This window comes from Macrosteles quadrilineatus, unplaced genomic scaffold (genome assembly GCF_028750875.1).
Source record: "Macrosteles quadrilineatus isolate MER2022 unplaced genomic scaffold, UCM_ALF_1.0 Scaffold_8__2_contigs__length_117827958, whole genome shotgun sequence".
Classification (NCBI taxonomy): domain Eukaryota; kingdom Metazoa; phylum Arthropoda; class Insecta; order Hemiptera; family Cicadellidae; genus Macrosteles; species Macrosteles quadrilineatus.
In genome coordinates this window covers 6,532,024-6,548,178 of record NW_026542601.1, presented here as the reverse complement: position 1 = coordinate 6,548,178, position 16,155 = coordinate 6,532,024, and the positions used below count along the sequence as shown (strand labels likewise).

Here is a 16,155-nt window from a genome sequence, read left to right as displayed (position 1 = left end):
TAACAGTCGTAATTTTTGATGACTTTCTATTTCTTCTCCTTAGTGGTGTTCTATGACTTTCCTATGTTTCCATAGTTTGCAAATCGGCTCTTTCAATGATTACCAAGAAATGCAGCACAGTGTGTTGGTTCAGTTTTCTTCTTAGTATATCAATTTATCAAGGCTCTCTCGCTTTTTTCTATTGTAATATTTACACCAACCCAAATTCAAATGGTACATATTTCACATTTCATTTCAACCAAGTCAGTAAATGTTTGTAGCAAACTGTTAAATTAGTAAACATTGACTGTTTACAGTTAACATTAGTTCTTCTTCTCACTTTTAATTTCTGACCACAGCTGGAGATTCATAAAAATGTTTGTTTCCCATGTTAATCTTATGGAGGAATATGAAACTTTAAAGGGCCCCAGGGCCTCACTCTCTAATTATTTCCCTAAAAAGAAAGTTTCCTGCACAACTTCATGTTACGCTCTTTCCAATGACACCAAAAACATGTCAATCGGTTCAGTAGTTTCGGAGAAGTAATTGTCACAAAAAACCTGCTTGCGTATTAAATAAGTATATAGATAATAATAAAATAGTTATATTATGATCTTAATTATTTTTCACAGAGTAGCCTAAATATGTGTATATAACACCAAAACCACTCTTTAAAAATTACGAACAACTACTAATCTTCTATCTATTATGACATGGTTCGAGAAATCCTCATTCCTCGCAGTGATACCACATGAAAAGACAACAGAGACGGGGTTATAGAATACTCATGTAGTAGACCACACTCCCTGTAACACACTTCGGCTCGAGTGTAGGGTTCCGGCCACTGGTCGTAAATTCAGGGTAAATTCTTTTGTTAGTTTTAAGTTTTGTTAGTTGTTTATCCACCCAAAAGGCTAGTGAAAACCTGTCAAAATTTTTTGGGGGCGAAGTGTTAGAGAGTTGGACTGCAGGCCTCATCTGAGGATTTCGTGTCGAAAATCTGGGTCGAAATACAACACAGACAAGGTATAGATTGTTTGAGCAGTTCCAACGCAAACAATCAATGACATTAAACAGCTGTAGGGCAGTTTACCTGCAAATGGACAGATTATGGTGCTAATGCAAAGTTCGGCCATGAAAGTATACTTTTTGGACGAACGTTCCTTAATTAATTATTACCAGTGTCCTACCATCACAGTGAAAAAAGTAGGAAAATGTCAATCCCTATCTATGTCCATAGTATCATTGCCCAGACTGAATTTTCTTCATCAAAGCCGGATCCTCTTCTAAATTCCCACAAATCCTATTATCTCGGACATTGGTTAGATGATTATGTGAATGCGATCAGTTATATGATACTAGTCCACGGAACAAGCTATATATTTCCCAGAATCAATCAGCGGCTAATTATAGCTTGGTGTTCAACCCTTGAGACTAGTAGCAAACAAGGAACATCCTTGAATGAATCGGAACAAACAAGTCATTAGGGGTAAAACTCAAGTCTGCACGTCAGGACTGGCTCCCTGCAGAAGATAACCACATTTTCCTTAAACAATTGAAAGATTCCTAGACCTCAAAATGCAGCGTAGCTAAATGGGGTCGGGAAAGATGTCTCATGGAAAGACTCATTCAAAGAGGGTAGGGCTGTCTGGTGGTGTCATAAGGACTGTGAACGGCTCAGTACAGATTGTTGAATAATGGCGGTGAATTAACATTATACTTTTTTTATACAGTACTGATTATTAATCTAGCGTTATTGTAGCTCCAATGATCTGAGACGCGCCCCAGCGATGTAGTTATTTATTATATCTTCCCTATTCCCAGCTCACGCCCCCAGTTTGAGCACATCTTTTCTAAACTCAGCTAAGGGGTTAGGGGCAGATCTGACATTCGAAAGCGAGAAACATCGTTTATTATATTTATTGATCATTGGGTTTTTGCTTTTAATAAAAATGAGTATGAGAATATTTACCATCTTTTGAGCAAATACGTCACAATAATTAGTCCCAGTGTCAATAACAAAATCATTATTCTAAATGAAAAACAAACTGTTCCTTAATTCCCACCACAGCATTTTGAAAATAAACTATCACCCCCAGGTTTCCCCAATCTCAGCATGTCTTTGAATAGTAACGAATACCTCGCCACAGCAAACCTGCAGACTAATCGAATTTCCATTTGCGAGGTTGGATTGTCATACTAATATTACATTGAAAACGCAAAATTTATGAAATGTTAATAGCTAAGTATGAAATAAACAATATTGCCGAATTTGATCAAAATATATCCGTATTCAAGCTAACTTCAACAGTTTATTAATTCTCCATAAGAATAATATACTAAATTTACAGTTTTCGGAATTTTCTCTGTAACTATTGGGTGTACAACAACGAAATTCAATTCCTAAAGAATTCTTGTTTTCGAAAGAAATGTCTATGATAGGATGGCCGGATACGATACATTTGAATTGAATTTCTTTTTGAATTGAACATTTCTAGCATATGTGTACACTAAAATGATTCAATCAGGTGAAATATTTTTTTCACAATTATATTTACAATCTGTTCAGCTCTTTGAGCGTTCTGCAAATATGATAAAAATCCAATAACACTTTTAGTTAGTCTATATCCATCGACAGATCTTTTAAAAGTAAAGTATTAAAGTAGTATATTTCAAGCAAAAAATTACAATCTAAAATTAACTTATTCAAACAAATCGTGAGTTCTAAAACATGAGTTTTTTCAGTCTATGTAGCGATACTATTGTCTAAAAGATTTAGAGCCAGGTAGTTTTTCAAGCTTTTTTAGGTATTTTACACTTAATTTTGATATTTCTTCTTTAACCATTGTAATTGCAAAGAATATTTACATAGAAAGAAGAAAAATGCGTGTGAACAGCTTGATTGATAAATAAGCCTTATATCTTAAGTTGCTAGGGGCTTTTTAATAATAAACATGTTTTAATACTACCTTTAACAAGACCAGGGATTGGACCGGCCCCTAGCAAAAAAAAAACTTTAGAAAATACCACGGTGTGTTTAGGAAACATAAAAACCTAAGCCAATGTTTTACTTCCCCTATGTAAACGTTTTTCATTGTCTTGTTTCAATTGACAAATTGTCTATGTAGCGGTGTTGTCCATGTTTATATTTGATGTATGTAGGGGTTTTAAGTAAGAATAGGCGTCTACATTATGAAAATATTCTTCATAACACATTTATTTACTAAACAACAGTTAAATTCAGTGACATTCCCAATGTCCTGCACGCGACGCTGCGGCGTGCGGCTGCAGCAAGGAGGCCTGGCTGATCAATATGACGCGACTGACGTAACGGCACGGTGACGTCACGATCAGCCAGTGATCACGTGAGCAGCACGCCACGAGCACGCACTGTTCACGTGATAGCCGCCTCGCTATTGGTCGTCGCGGCCGAGCCCTCGCACGCCATTGGTCGCAGCTCCCGCCCCAGTTCCAGACCGCGTGAACACATCGCACCCTGGATCAGTGTTGGTTTCGGTGGTGTTAGTTGTTAGTTGAGACAAGCTCTGATGAGTTGGTGATATTACAATGCCTACAGGACAGTTGTCACCCCCGCATACGCCACCGCCTTTGCAGCACAAGGTAAGCAACTCAAAATACATACATTTGCAAAATCACTAAATTTTTTAAAAATTTATATATTTATAAATAAATGTAAATTTTACTTTCCTTGAAAATATTTACCTATCGACTACTTTGTGCTACATAAACTTGGAAACGCATATAAACTGTAGGTAGACTGCTGTTGCATAGCGAAGTTTACATTGTTCAAAGAATAATTTCAGTAAATTATTAGGCTTTTTTGTCATTGTGGTAATCTAATTATGTGGCGAATTTACTTGTTCGATTATAAAAACAAAAAATAAAAATTACGCTCGTTAATCAATTTTATAAAACAAACTAGCTGACCCGGCGAACTTCGTATCACCTAAGTTATAGGTTTTTTTTCCTAATGACAGACCGATGGAAAGAAAGTACCGTTACGTTTAATTTTCAAGATGATCTCGTTCGCATCGCTCAATCACGTCCTGGTTGAAGTTCGTTCACTACGCTCACTCACCTTTGGGTTGGAGCTCGTTCGCTGCGCTCACTTGCCTTTAGGTTGGAGCTCGTTCGCTACGCTAACTCGCCTCCAGGTTAGCTCGTTCGCTACGCTCACTCGCCTCCAGGTTGAAGTTCGTTCGCTACGCTCACTAACCTTTTGGTTGCAAATTAGCTGTTGTCATAAATGTAAAAGAAATAATAGTGCTGCACCCTGTTGGTAATCCTTGTAACTTTAATGCTATTGAACATCATAGAACAGAACCAACTTGTTTAATTGAAACAGCTGTTAAGATTCATTAATTCCATTTCTCATAAGGTTAACATGGGAAACTCCAGAGCCACTGGGGTGGAGCCCTTTTAAGAATTTCGAAACGGGAAATAGTTTACGTCCGATTCGCATACCTACAGAATTTACACACCAAATTTCATAACGATCGGTGAAGTCGTTCCGGAGGAGTTTGCAGACAAACACTGTGACACGAGAATTTTATATATTAGAAGATGTTTTGAAAAGTGTAAAATATTTAAATTTTGAAAAGTATAAAAATATTTATAAAAATATAAAGCCATTCTCTCAATTATTTTCGACGGTCGGCCACCCTATCTTTGGGCGAATACAGTGTAATCACTAAAAGGGGGTAGCTTATGTTCTATCTATTGATATATAGGCAAGGCTCCTGGAGATAATTTAGACGTGTCATGAATTCAAATATTTTAAAACTTTTGTTGCTTGCATAATCTTGTGGATTTTTTATACAATAATTTTATTTCCACATAAGTTAGTTGGATTCTTTCACAGGTTTAACCCATGGTGGTGTCGTTTTCACAAGTTTACCCTACATTCGTGAATTACAGTATTTGTATCTTGTGTTAAGTTATATTTGACTTGTTTTTAATTATATAAGCTGTATGAGTAATATTAAATGTAACAAATTAAACTCGAGTCGTATTCAAATTTCTAAAATTAAAACAATTTTTTCGTTACAATCAGAGGCCATAAACAACAATACTCAATTCTGCAGGGGGTAATCGGCAAGGTCACTATCATGCGGACACTGAATGATCACAAACAGGCGAAACTTTCCCCAAGAGGTTATCATGAAGGCGGTGACAGCAGCGACGCTATTTATAGTTGTTTGGCCGTGGCGATGTAGCGGCGATCATAGAGGCAGTGCGTGTTCATCACGTGATCAAAGAGTGCTCGCGGCGTGTCTCAGACGATATGACGCCGCCTTGTTGTGTTTACTTACATCTGCCGCACGAGCTCGCCGCATGCAAACAATGGTGTTGCAAAATAGCTCCACTCCCAACTCCGCCGCTAGCTTTCATTTGGCAACAGAAAAAGCTATTCGTGTAGAAATGAATTTTCAGAATCATTGTATGATTTGCATTAGAAGATGTACAGAGCTAATTAGGTAATAAGTTAATACCATTTTTTTTATAAGTATAGAAATATTACAAGTATTATAATATTATGTTCTAAGTGAAATTGTTGCTAGAAACCTTCCTCCCTTCACCTATCTATTCTATACTGACTAGTGACCAATGACTATAATGCTTAAAATCCTATAACTTCAAATTCAGAAATGCCGTGATGATTATTCTTAATGTAAAATGTCTATTCCCTTTCCCTAAAATAACATGATAGAAAAGAAGTTACAAGATTTTGGGAACACTTATTTTGGCATATTAACGAGCAACTTGAGATATAAATTCAAGATACTGGTAGTGCTGCAAAATCAGAGCAATTTATAAGGTTATCTCCTCAAGACTGAGTTTTAGGGCAATTAGTGATTTTTAAAACATAATTTACTAATCGAGATGGAATCTGTCGAATCCCTCAAATTGACAAAACCTTCAATCACTTTAGCTTTTAACTAGATTGGCTATCTTGACTTGTTACCACACCCCACACCATGATGTTATACCGTACATTTTTTACAGATGTACCAGAGACCGGTGGACATGGAAGCTGTCAGCAGCATCCTCTCTTATGGCTACCTGGGCAAGAAGAAGCGTGCTGCAGTAAGCAGCAGGTTGGAGTCAGCACTGCCTACTCCTCAGCCATCAGACTCAGATAGTGATGAAGCTGAGCTGCCACTGAGAAAGCGACTCTGCCTTGAGGAGAGAGACTGTGAACTAGCTAGGGTGAGTTTTAGATACATAATTTCGGTTCAAAACATCAACAGTTTTGTTGTGCTGGCCAATTTGTAGTGAACGACCTATGCAAAAAAGTACTTTGAAGGAGAAGTTGGTTAGCTCCTCACTCTCACAAATTGAAAATGTAGCGTATACTTTTTAAATGGTTGAAGGTAAATTTTGGACAAAATTAAGCAATGCATCTTCTTAGTTATCTTTGTTCCATCTTTATTTTCTGTTTTTTCACAAAATTCATGGAATCAATCAATTGTTTTTGTTACAGCTCTTGATGTCAAGCACGCCTCCTCGCACCCCAAGCCCTGCCGAGCACAAAGTCACATCAGTTCCTGTCTCTGTCATCATGAAAGTCAACAAGGACGGTGTGTGCTCCTCTGAACCATTCGCTAAGGATTCTTCCTCCAATGTACACGCACCCAATGACTCCAATTATTCTCTCGATGTCTGTGATATCTTCAACGAAAGCTATAATTCTTCAATAGCAATCAGCAATAACACTTTACCCACTCCTGCCAACAGATTTGTGTCTTCCCAAAATATATTGAAGAGTATTAAATTTAAGATGAGTACCCGCAAAGAGGAGATTATTGTTGAGAATAAGGATACTTTCCGGGAGTCTTCTGCTGTATTGAGTGGATGTTCTTCTCAGTCACCTGTCTCACCGCCATCGATGAACATCCATGAGACCAGCAGGCTCAAGCCTGCCCCCGCGCCACCATCTCCTCACCGATCACCCAGCTCCCCCCAGAGGAATGTCGCCATCGCTCCCAAGCCTTACTACCCGATCGTCACTGTCCCGGACACTCAAACAGTAATTCTCACTGGGGGAACTCTCATACCCGTCAACAACCCGAGACCTTTCATCCAGTCTCAGGTTTCAGGATCATTCATCCCTGTGTCTGCTGCTTCCAAGGTTCCCAGCCAGACGACACCCTTGACCCATGTCATGCTGTCACCCCCTGGTTCGCCGGAAATGCCCAAGATATGTCCATCTTTTGTGTTCTTTGCGGCCAACTCTCCTGTTGAAGACAAAGACCCAGCGGCCGACCCAAGGCGAAGGATCTTTGAATGCGAGTTCGAGGGTTGCGGCAAAAACTACTTCAAGAGTTCTCACCTGAAGGCTCACATGAGGACTCATACAGGTGAGGATTTAAAAAATATATTCTTCAGAGTTACTTGTTATAGATAAGATCTGTAAATGCAAAGCTATATTATTGAGCTGATTAAAATATAGCAGGTAATTCTAGTTGGCTACACACTATGTTAGCCTCAGTTCCATTGGTGCAGAACGTTTCTTACACCAAAAAGGCTTTGGTAATTGAGTGGTTTAACAAACCCCAAATAAAGACTGTTCAAATATATTTCAGACTAATATGGCTTAATAATGAAGATGTCAACAAAACTAAACCTGAGCAGATACAATTTGAATTTTAGGGGTATCTCTCACAGATAAAGGTAGAAATCCATAGTTCTCAGTGATCATGGACAATTTATTCAAAGATCATAGTACTTAACAAACTTCAATCACTTCAAGTTTTCGAGTTTGTAATTTTATTTGAATTGTTTCAGGAGAGAAGCCGTTTGTTTGCCAGTGGCCAGACTGTGGTCGTCGTTTCTCGCGTTCAGATGAACTCTCCAGGCACAAACGGACGCACACTGGAGAGAAAAAGTTTGTCTGCACAGTTTGCAGCCGACGCTTCATGCGCTCAGATCACTTGGCCAAGCACGCCAAACGCCACACCAAAGACTCCCCCCTCCCCACCTCCCCCATGCAAATCAGTCTTGTTATTCCTGCTCAAGCTGCGGTTTAAATTGTCTATACCGACATCACCTAAGTATTCCTATAATACTCAAGGGCTTGTACAAACGCAATATTAGAGTTTCCCAGTCTTCCTATTTTTACTTAAGGAGTCTTCAAAATTGTATCAGTTAAGGGGTCTTGATGGGATTTAATTGAATGCATGTAGGGTTTTGTTTTCTGGGTAATGAGTGATACAAGGGGTTTCTCGGGGGTATTCTCATATTTCATCTATCATTGTCGAGCTTGTGGCCATTAATGTTATGTAATCTTTGCAAACAAGTCAATAAATGATGTATTGATCCAGCAGAGATAGCCAGCCATATCGAGATTGCCATTAAGTGCCAAAAGGTCAACTGTAAAATTGATTAGATCATAAATTGATTTCTATCCTACATGCATATTATGTTGAGTTTGTGCATTTCTAAAGTAATTTTGTACCTGAAGTATTGACGATAGCACTAGTTTTAAGATGTACATTTGATAATTGTGATAATCAGAGACCTAACAGTTTGTTTTACACACTTTCTGTTCTAATTTAAGGTTTTATTTTGTTCCTATTTCTTTTATAACTTATAATTATAAAAACATATTCCTACCATTCCTCATTTTTAGTAGTAGTTATAATTTTATCGTGTTTTTTTTTTATATAAAAGCATAAATAATTTAAAGAATCAAAATGTTTTTTTCCTGAAGTCATAGAACAAAACTGTCATATTTGTGAACTTTAAACTATTTTATATTTTTAAATTGTAACTATGAATATTTTTAGTCTCTTCCACTGCTTGAACAGTCAAATAGTGAATGGTCAGTAATCAAAACTCCTTACAGCCTCATCTTTGCATAGTTACATAGTTTTGATATTTCAACTTTCCTCACTCGAATTGTGATATTTGTGATTTCAATGTTAACAGCTTCTTTGATAGGCTTGAACTTTTCATATAAAACCAGACTGCAGAGTTAATGAAGTATTTATTTTGATTTTTCAGATGTAAATATTGTTATAGATTAGAAAATTTATTATTTCTATAAACTTTGTTTAGTGTTCAAGATGTTATTTTGTAGGAAATGTTTATTTTAATGGTCATTTTGTTGTCGCAATCAGACATCACCTTATTTATTAAAATGAATGAATTTGCAAAATAATTAATAGTGTTTTGAAGTTTATTAACCTAACATATCCTGGGTAGAATGATAGCTGTTTCTTCAAAATGGTTGAAAAAGAAATCTCAAGGGGTTGTGGAATAAATAGTACAACTACCTTCAGTTTTTAATATCAGTTTTTAGACCTTTTGCAATTCAAGTTTTTACTAAATATAGGCTAATGTGTTTTTCTTCTTTTTACAATGGGATATCTCTTAACAGTTTTACCATCTTATTAAAAACCACGTGACAACATTAATAGAAAAATTAGAGGTTTTCTTCAAAGTAAGTTTTCTTGTGTATACTTATCTTTTCTAATGTGGCAAAATAGCATACTGTTCGAGCACGAAGTATAATGTATTTTGGCTATTTTAGACGGGCACAAGGGCCTTCATTTTCAAATTGCTTTCCTGTTGTTAATTTGGACGAAGATAGATTTCTAACAAAAGGATCTGTTTTTATATCTATAACTAGAGGACTCATGCTGCTCCGCAGCGATCAAAATAAATATAATGTCTGAGAAATAAAATTTATGATTTTTGATATAGTGATACAGTATCTTGAGCTTAACTGATTCGAACGATCAATAGCTCAAATTAAAGCCTATAATTTAATGATTATTTTGAGTCTAAAACATATAAGAAACCTGAACAATACTAATACTGGAGCGGAGCTATTGATTTTTTATCATAGAAATACCTTATGAAAAATAATTTTAATGTTTTTATTGACCTTGCGTTTTCTTGAAAATCTTCCAATTTGATAAACTAATAGCTTAAATGAAAGCTGGTATTTCACTGAAGGTTCTTAGACCAAAATATATAAGATTATATAATTATATAACTGGTGAAATACATTTTAAATTGAAGTAAGAATTCAAAAATGAATCAAGTTAGGTTTTTTTGGTCGATAAATACAGTAGGTAAAAATATGCCGATGCTTGATGGCAAATCCCACAAATCTGTGCTTGCATACCTTCAATTTGAGACCTCAATCATTAAAATTGGTTGGGTAGAAGAGCCAAACGAACTCTGCAAAGAAAAACCAAATTTAACTCCCATAAGAAATACATGGGGAGCAAATTTTGTTTACGTATGAGCCGAGTGGGATTATAGATAATTATATGCCAAAGCTTGATGGCAAATCTGTGCGTGCATACCTTAAATTTGAGACCTCAATCATTAAAATTGGTTGGGTAAAAGAGCCAAACGAACTAAGCAAAGAGAAACCAAATTTAACTCCCATAAGAAATACATGGGGAGCAAATTTCTTTTACGTATGAGCCGAGTGGGATTATGGATAATTATATGCCGGAGCTTGATGGCAAATCTGTGCGTGCATACCTTCACTTTGAGACCTCAATCATGAAAATCGGTCAGGTAGAAGAGCCAAACGAACTCGGAAAAGAAAAACCAAATTTTTTAAATATATAAGATGACCGGTAAAAAGTTTAAGAGGACGCATAAAGGTTTTTAGCGAATTTCCTTATGGGGATGTAGCTATTACTGTAGGGGGCTTGGATATATTGAATTCTCATTCAACTGACTTGCAATATTTAAATAAAATAGACAGAATGTTATTATTAAAGAAGCTATGCCCCTGTGATGGGAATCTGATGGAAACCTAATTAAATTTTAAAATACCCCTCCTTGGTGTAATGTTTAATTCGTTAAATGGAGGAGTATGGTGTATCATGCAAAATAGAGGATATAGCACCCTATATAAAGAGTGTAACCATTGGATCAAGTGTATTTCATAATATGAGGGAGACACTACAGTGAGCTAAACATTACAAACGTAAACCCCGTATCATGTTAAATGCATGAACAGGTGATGTTATGACCATCTGTGCTTTAAATGGAAAATCGCCAACTGATAGTTTGCCAATTACTACCACTAGATCACTGCTCTTCCTAGAACCACACAACCACGCCTTCGGTGTGTCTTGGCCAAGTGGAAGAAACCGCTTGAGTTTAGAACTATTTTTATACAAGAACCAGAACAAATCCACCAGAATCAAATCCAAACGTCCAATAGAAATAATTTGATTTTTTAAATTACTTTTCTTAAGATTCTACCCTATTTAATTTTGAAAGTTTAATGCATTTTCAATTGGTCTAATTCAAAGTTGTAGCTACCCAAGTAAATACAGGATTCTAAATGATATGAAAGAAGGATTAAACGTTTTGAAAAGAAAATTACAGAACAAAATTATGACTTTTCAGGACATTAGGATGTTAATGTTGGTTCCATGACAATTTTACTTTGTTTAAGCATATTGTTGTGTTTAGGAAATCTACAGAAATAAAAATACCCCGGACACAGCAAACCTGCAGACTGAGGGAATTTTAAATGGTAAGTGGGAGTTGGGTGATTTAAGATTTTTATTATACTCATTAAAACCAATCATCGGCGGTCGTGAAAATGTTATCAAACATGCGTGGAGAGCACAAGAAATATCGAACATTTTTTTTTAAGGGATGTGCTTAATTTTTGAATCACCCAACCTTTTTTTAAATGACAATTAAATGGCAATTTTTAAAGACATACCTTCGATTAGAAAAATAAATGCATGTAACCATTTTGCAGTATAAAAAATGTCATTAAAATTCCAGGACAAAACAGGGAGGTACTTTCAGGATAGAGCCAATTTCAAGGATTTACCAGAATTCCCAAATGGGATTGGGGTCCTTCCACAAGAATTCTTTTATAAATTTAATACATGTTCATATAATATATAGATATTTTCCCACCCATCTGATCATTTAAAACTAAAACCTATTGTGACTTCTCGCTGAAATAAAACATTTGTATTAATTTTTAAGTTATTTTCAAATTTACATCACTAAATGTTTATGGGGATTTCTAAATCATTTCTTGGATTTTGTCACATCTTACAGTCTCGAGTGTAGTTTTTTTGGAAAACCGGTGTTTCTTTAAAAATGATAAGTTTGGTAACACAGTAACCATGGCTGTTCCCAGAGAACTTGAGGAAAATTTTAAAAACCGTATTCATATAAATATGTTGTTTGATATTTTTTATTCATTTGCAATTGAATCAGTTAATAAACAAAATACCCGTGACCTGAAATTTACAACATTCATCATCTAAAGTACCGCAACGCCCCACTAAAAAATATCCCTTGATACTCAAAAATATCCGCCCCTCAGAATCCATTGTGAAGCCGCTGTTTACTACCTAAAAATATCTAAACCAATGATATTTTAAACAAACAAGATTTCTTGCTGACTGAAGTGGTACCAATGCACTCTTGCACAAGTTACAATTACAATATATTGTATCAATGTAATAGTCAAAAGGTAAAAGTGCTAGTGCAAAGTCACTGAATGACATGCAATGAACACACCCAGAAAGTGTGATAGCTAAAACCAGCAGCTTATCTAATGGCTGTTATCTAGTAAGCTTGTTTGTTCATATATACTTTATACTCATTGGAGCATGCTGCCACTGAATGATTCTTGTGAAAACCATCCCATATTTGTCTCAAGGATTTGTGCAGCTATTTTTGGGTACATGTGATTTCTGCTCATTGTATCTATGTTCCAAAAAAATTTTGAATTTATCATTTTGTAAATATAGTCAGTCTAGTATTTTCTTTTATAGGATATAGACTAAAGACTTGGTCCATGGGTGGCAAAGATGAATGCTTTTACAAATCTCTTGGTGACGAATTGTGTTTTCGATTTCAACTCTAATTTACTTCATTTGCACCTTCAAGACATTGGACAGTGTGAATTAGATTTGCTAAATTCAACCAGACCTGATTTATGGAACGGATAATTTAGCTCTTAGCAAAAACTTACAGTTAAAAAAAATCAAATGTTATGAAAAAGATATGGTCCCAAAAAATGGCAAATGGAGAATTAGAAGAAATCAATAATAAAGACATCTCTACCAACAGCTATTATCACAAGCAGAAGATTGAAAAGGCCAGGCCACGTAGTGAAGAGACCCAAAAACACCCTTATCAAAGAAGTATTTGAGGGGAGTCCTGGTCTAAGCTAAGATTGAGACAGGAGACTAGGAGTAACTTGCGAGAAAACCGAGGACTGAGATGAATGGAGGCGCATTTTTGCGGAGGTCAAAAACCTATAGAGTGATGAGGTAAAATATAAATAAATAAATTGGTGTAACTTTTCACATGTAAAATAAAAAAATAATATTTACCAATGGTCAACAACATCAAAACATGTACTAAACGAATAGAACTCTAATACAATAAAAATTAAACTATCGTGCTCCCGTTTTAGATAATCTAAATATTTGGGATTAGCAACTGACGATTTTACCTTATTGTTTACTTTAGTTAACTATTATATTACTAATTGATTTTAAAACAGCTTATTATTGTTGTACAGTAATACTCTTGCTTGAAGTGTGGATAAATTAGATTGATTTTGACACTCTTAATGTTTGACACATTTTGAAGTTTTGCAGTTTCAGGGGATATACCCTGTGTGGATTCAGTACACAGGAAATACTTAAATTATGAACTACTGCATTGTGTGAAAACTATTGTGTTTCTGGGCACCTAGGATATGATCAAATATGACAGAGAAAAGAGGATCTTCTTTGTTACATACATTGCTCCTGAAAATAAAAATCATGTTTTGCTGTTAATAAAATTGCATTGAAGTATTTAGCTAAAAGTGCATTATATCAATCTTTGGAAAATCTGAGTCATATTGAATAGTTGATTAGTCAAGTTGCGATTGATGATTAGATCAGATGAGGAATTCGTAAATGACCGTAAACGCATGCGTCAGCAGATAGGCAGAGAGATAGTTTCATTTAATGTATTGTATCAAGATGTTTTTCAGCCAAGCTTCATTGTACTAAAAGTTTCTCTACTTAAAATGTGTCAAAACAAATAATAGCTGAATAAGAGTTTTTAGTTTTAGGTACATCATGCTGCTTTAAAAATCTGTCTCCAGTAAAAAATAATAATAGTAGATGAAGAAATATAAAAGTATTTTTATAACATGCTGACATTATTCTTTTAAGAAGCTCATTATTTTATAAAATACTCCAGCCACGGCAAACCTGCAGGCTGACCGAATTTTAATATGTCTGATTGGATTTTTACTCAGATTTCTATGAACAAGTCATATTTATTCCATATTAAATCAGCAATAGATTTAACACGTTCTTGGGTTTGCTGCTACGGGGAGGGGGAACCGTCTTTCTGATAAAATGTTATTAGTATAGGATGTAATAAAGCATGAGTTTTATTGTTTTATATTATCTACTTTCATATGTTTATCACATTCAACCACTTTACGGGAATCATTTGTTTGTGTCAAAATCGTTAACTATTGTTCATGTATTTATTCTCTGTTAATTTTTTAGTTGCCATTTCGTTAACGGTAGATTTACAAATTGTATACCTTGTTATGTTTGAATATGTTGTATTGTAGCACTAAATTAAAAACTGTGATCAACATCTTAGGAAATAATCTATGTTTTAGAATAATTAAGGACTGACAAACAATTTTTAAGAAATCAAGACGAAGCACCTGTACATGTGATTTTCACAAGTTTTTATATTATGTGCAAATAAATTATCTTTATCATCATTATCATTAAATTTGTCAAATTTGATCAAAATATATCCAAAAACAAACAAACCATATCAGATTTATTGTTCTCCATATGAATAACGTTGGAATTTTATCTGTAGGTTTTTTTAGCTCTTCAGGATGGATGTAATAAAAATTGAGCACTTTAATGTTTACAAGGAAAACTTTAAAGAACAATTTTTTTTTAACTTAAAACCCCATAAAAACCCGTTCTATTTTCCGATCTTGCTTGTTTGCAAACTCAAAAAAATGTTTTTCAGCTTAACGCTCTTGCCCAATTACCCCAAAATCGGACCAAAAAATTACCCGAGTTGCCGTGTTCACCAACACACACACACACATATATAGATTAGAACGAATAGTGTTTTTGCCCTCTGGACACATTTAACAATTTTACATTTTACAAATGTCATTTAAGATTACTGAGAATGGGTTTGAAAAAATTTCCTCAAAGGTAGTTGCCAACCACAGTTTTAAGTAACCTCAGCTTGAGTAACCAGTTTGACCAAACTTCCTTGTATTAAATGTGTTATAAATATAGATTTATGGTTTAGAAGAACATTGCCTAGTAAAATTGTAATGTGGTGAAATGCGGTTGGCTGAATGTTGGGCCCAATATTTCTACTTCTATCCACCGCAAAGTCATGCACATTTCATGTCGCTCCTCGAACATTATTCAACCTAAGCTAACAATCTCATCAAAGTGCACATAATACCTCAGCTGCACATCACAGCCAGCTTTTATGTTTGAATACATTTAATTTAGTGAACAGAGATGTAACTATATAAATTGACTAATTCTGATTCATAAATATATCTACAAGTAACTAACCTGAATTCAAATATTAATTATAATATTCTGGCACTGGAACACGAGACCACGACCGACTTGGTAAAATTCGACATAACTAATTAAGTAACTCATTGCCCTAATCTACACCCTTCCCCAACCCCTATTATTTTATCTACTCATGCTAAAGCTACTTATCGGTTTGGAGACGTCCAACACAGAGCTGCTACCACTAGACTAAAGACCCTGACTCCTCGAAATTAAGTGTGCACGCGCATCTAGCTATTGTGACTGTCTTAAGTCGTCTCGGTGACGTCACGCCTACACTCACGGTACACGCACACTCTGCTTATTGTAGCGGTGACGTTTCAGTACAGCTGTTTCATAAAATTGAGGATCCTGTAAATCTATACGACCATTATCAAAATTTTAATATGTATTTGGTTTCATTGTGTATTTTCAACTTGTAGAAAAAAATTACAGATAAAAGTTTGAATAATGTAGAATGGGGCTTTGTTATTAATGTTTAACTAGCAGTGGCCATATTACAAACTCTCCTAACAACCAAACAAGGAGCTTTTTGTGTTTTTAATAAAATAAGAGG

The 16,155-nt window shown here is 35.2% G+C and overlaps 1 protein-coding gene across 1 annotated transcript; it reads left to right on the top strand.

Annotated features, from left to right (window-relative positions):
* The first annotated feature begins 3,469 nt into the window (after positions 1-3,469).
* On the top strand, positions 3,470-9,154 carry LOC129001651 (Krueppel-like factor 10). The gene is made up of 4 exons (XM_054429023.1): positions 3,470-3,600; positions 6,007-6,210; positions 6,485-7,361; positions 7,789-9,154. Exons 1-4 carry the CDS (start codon positions 3,547-3,549, stop codon positions 8,028-8,030), a joined length of 1,377 nt encoding a protein of 458 aa, XP_054284998.1. The 5' UTR covers positions 3,470-3,546; the 3' UTR covers positions 8,031-9,154.
* The last annotated feature ends 7,001 nt before the right edge of the window (positions 9,155-16,155 follow it).

Coding starts and splice junctions, on each gene's coding strand:
- LOC129001651 (XM_054429023.1), top strand. CDS start 3,547: ATGCCTACAGGACAGTTGTCACCCCCGCATACGCCACCGCCTTTGCAG. Junction 6,211..6,484: donor GAGACTGTGAACTAGCTAGG/GTGAGTTTTAGA, acceptor TTTTTGTTACAG/CTCTTGATGTCAAGCACGCC. Junction 7,362..7,788: donor TCACATGAGGACTCATACAG/GTGAGGATTTAA, acceptor GAATTGTTTCAG/GAGAGAAGCCGTTTGTTTGC.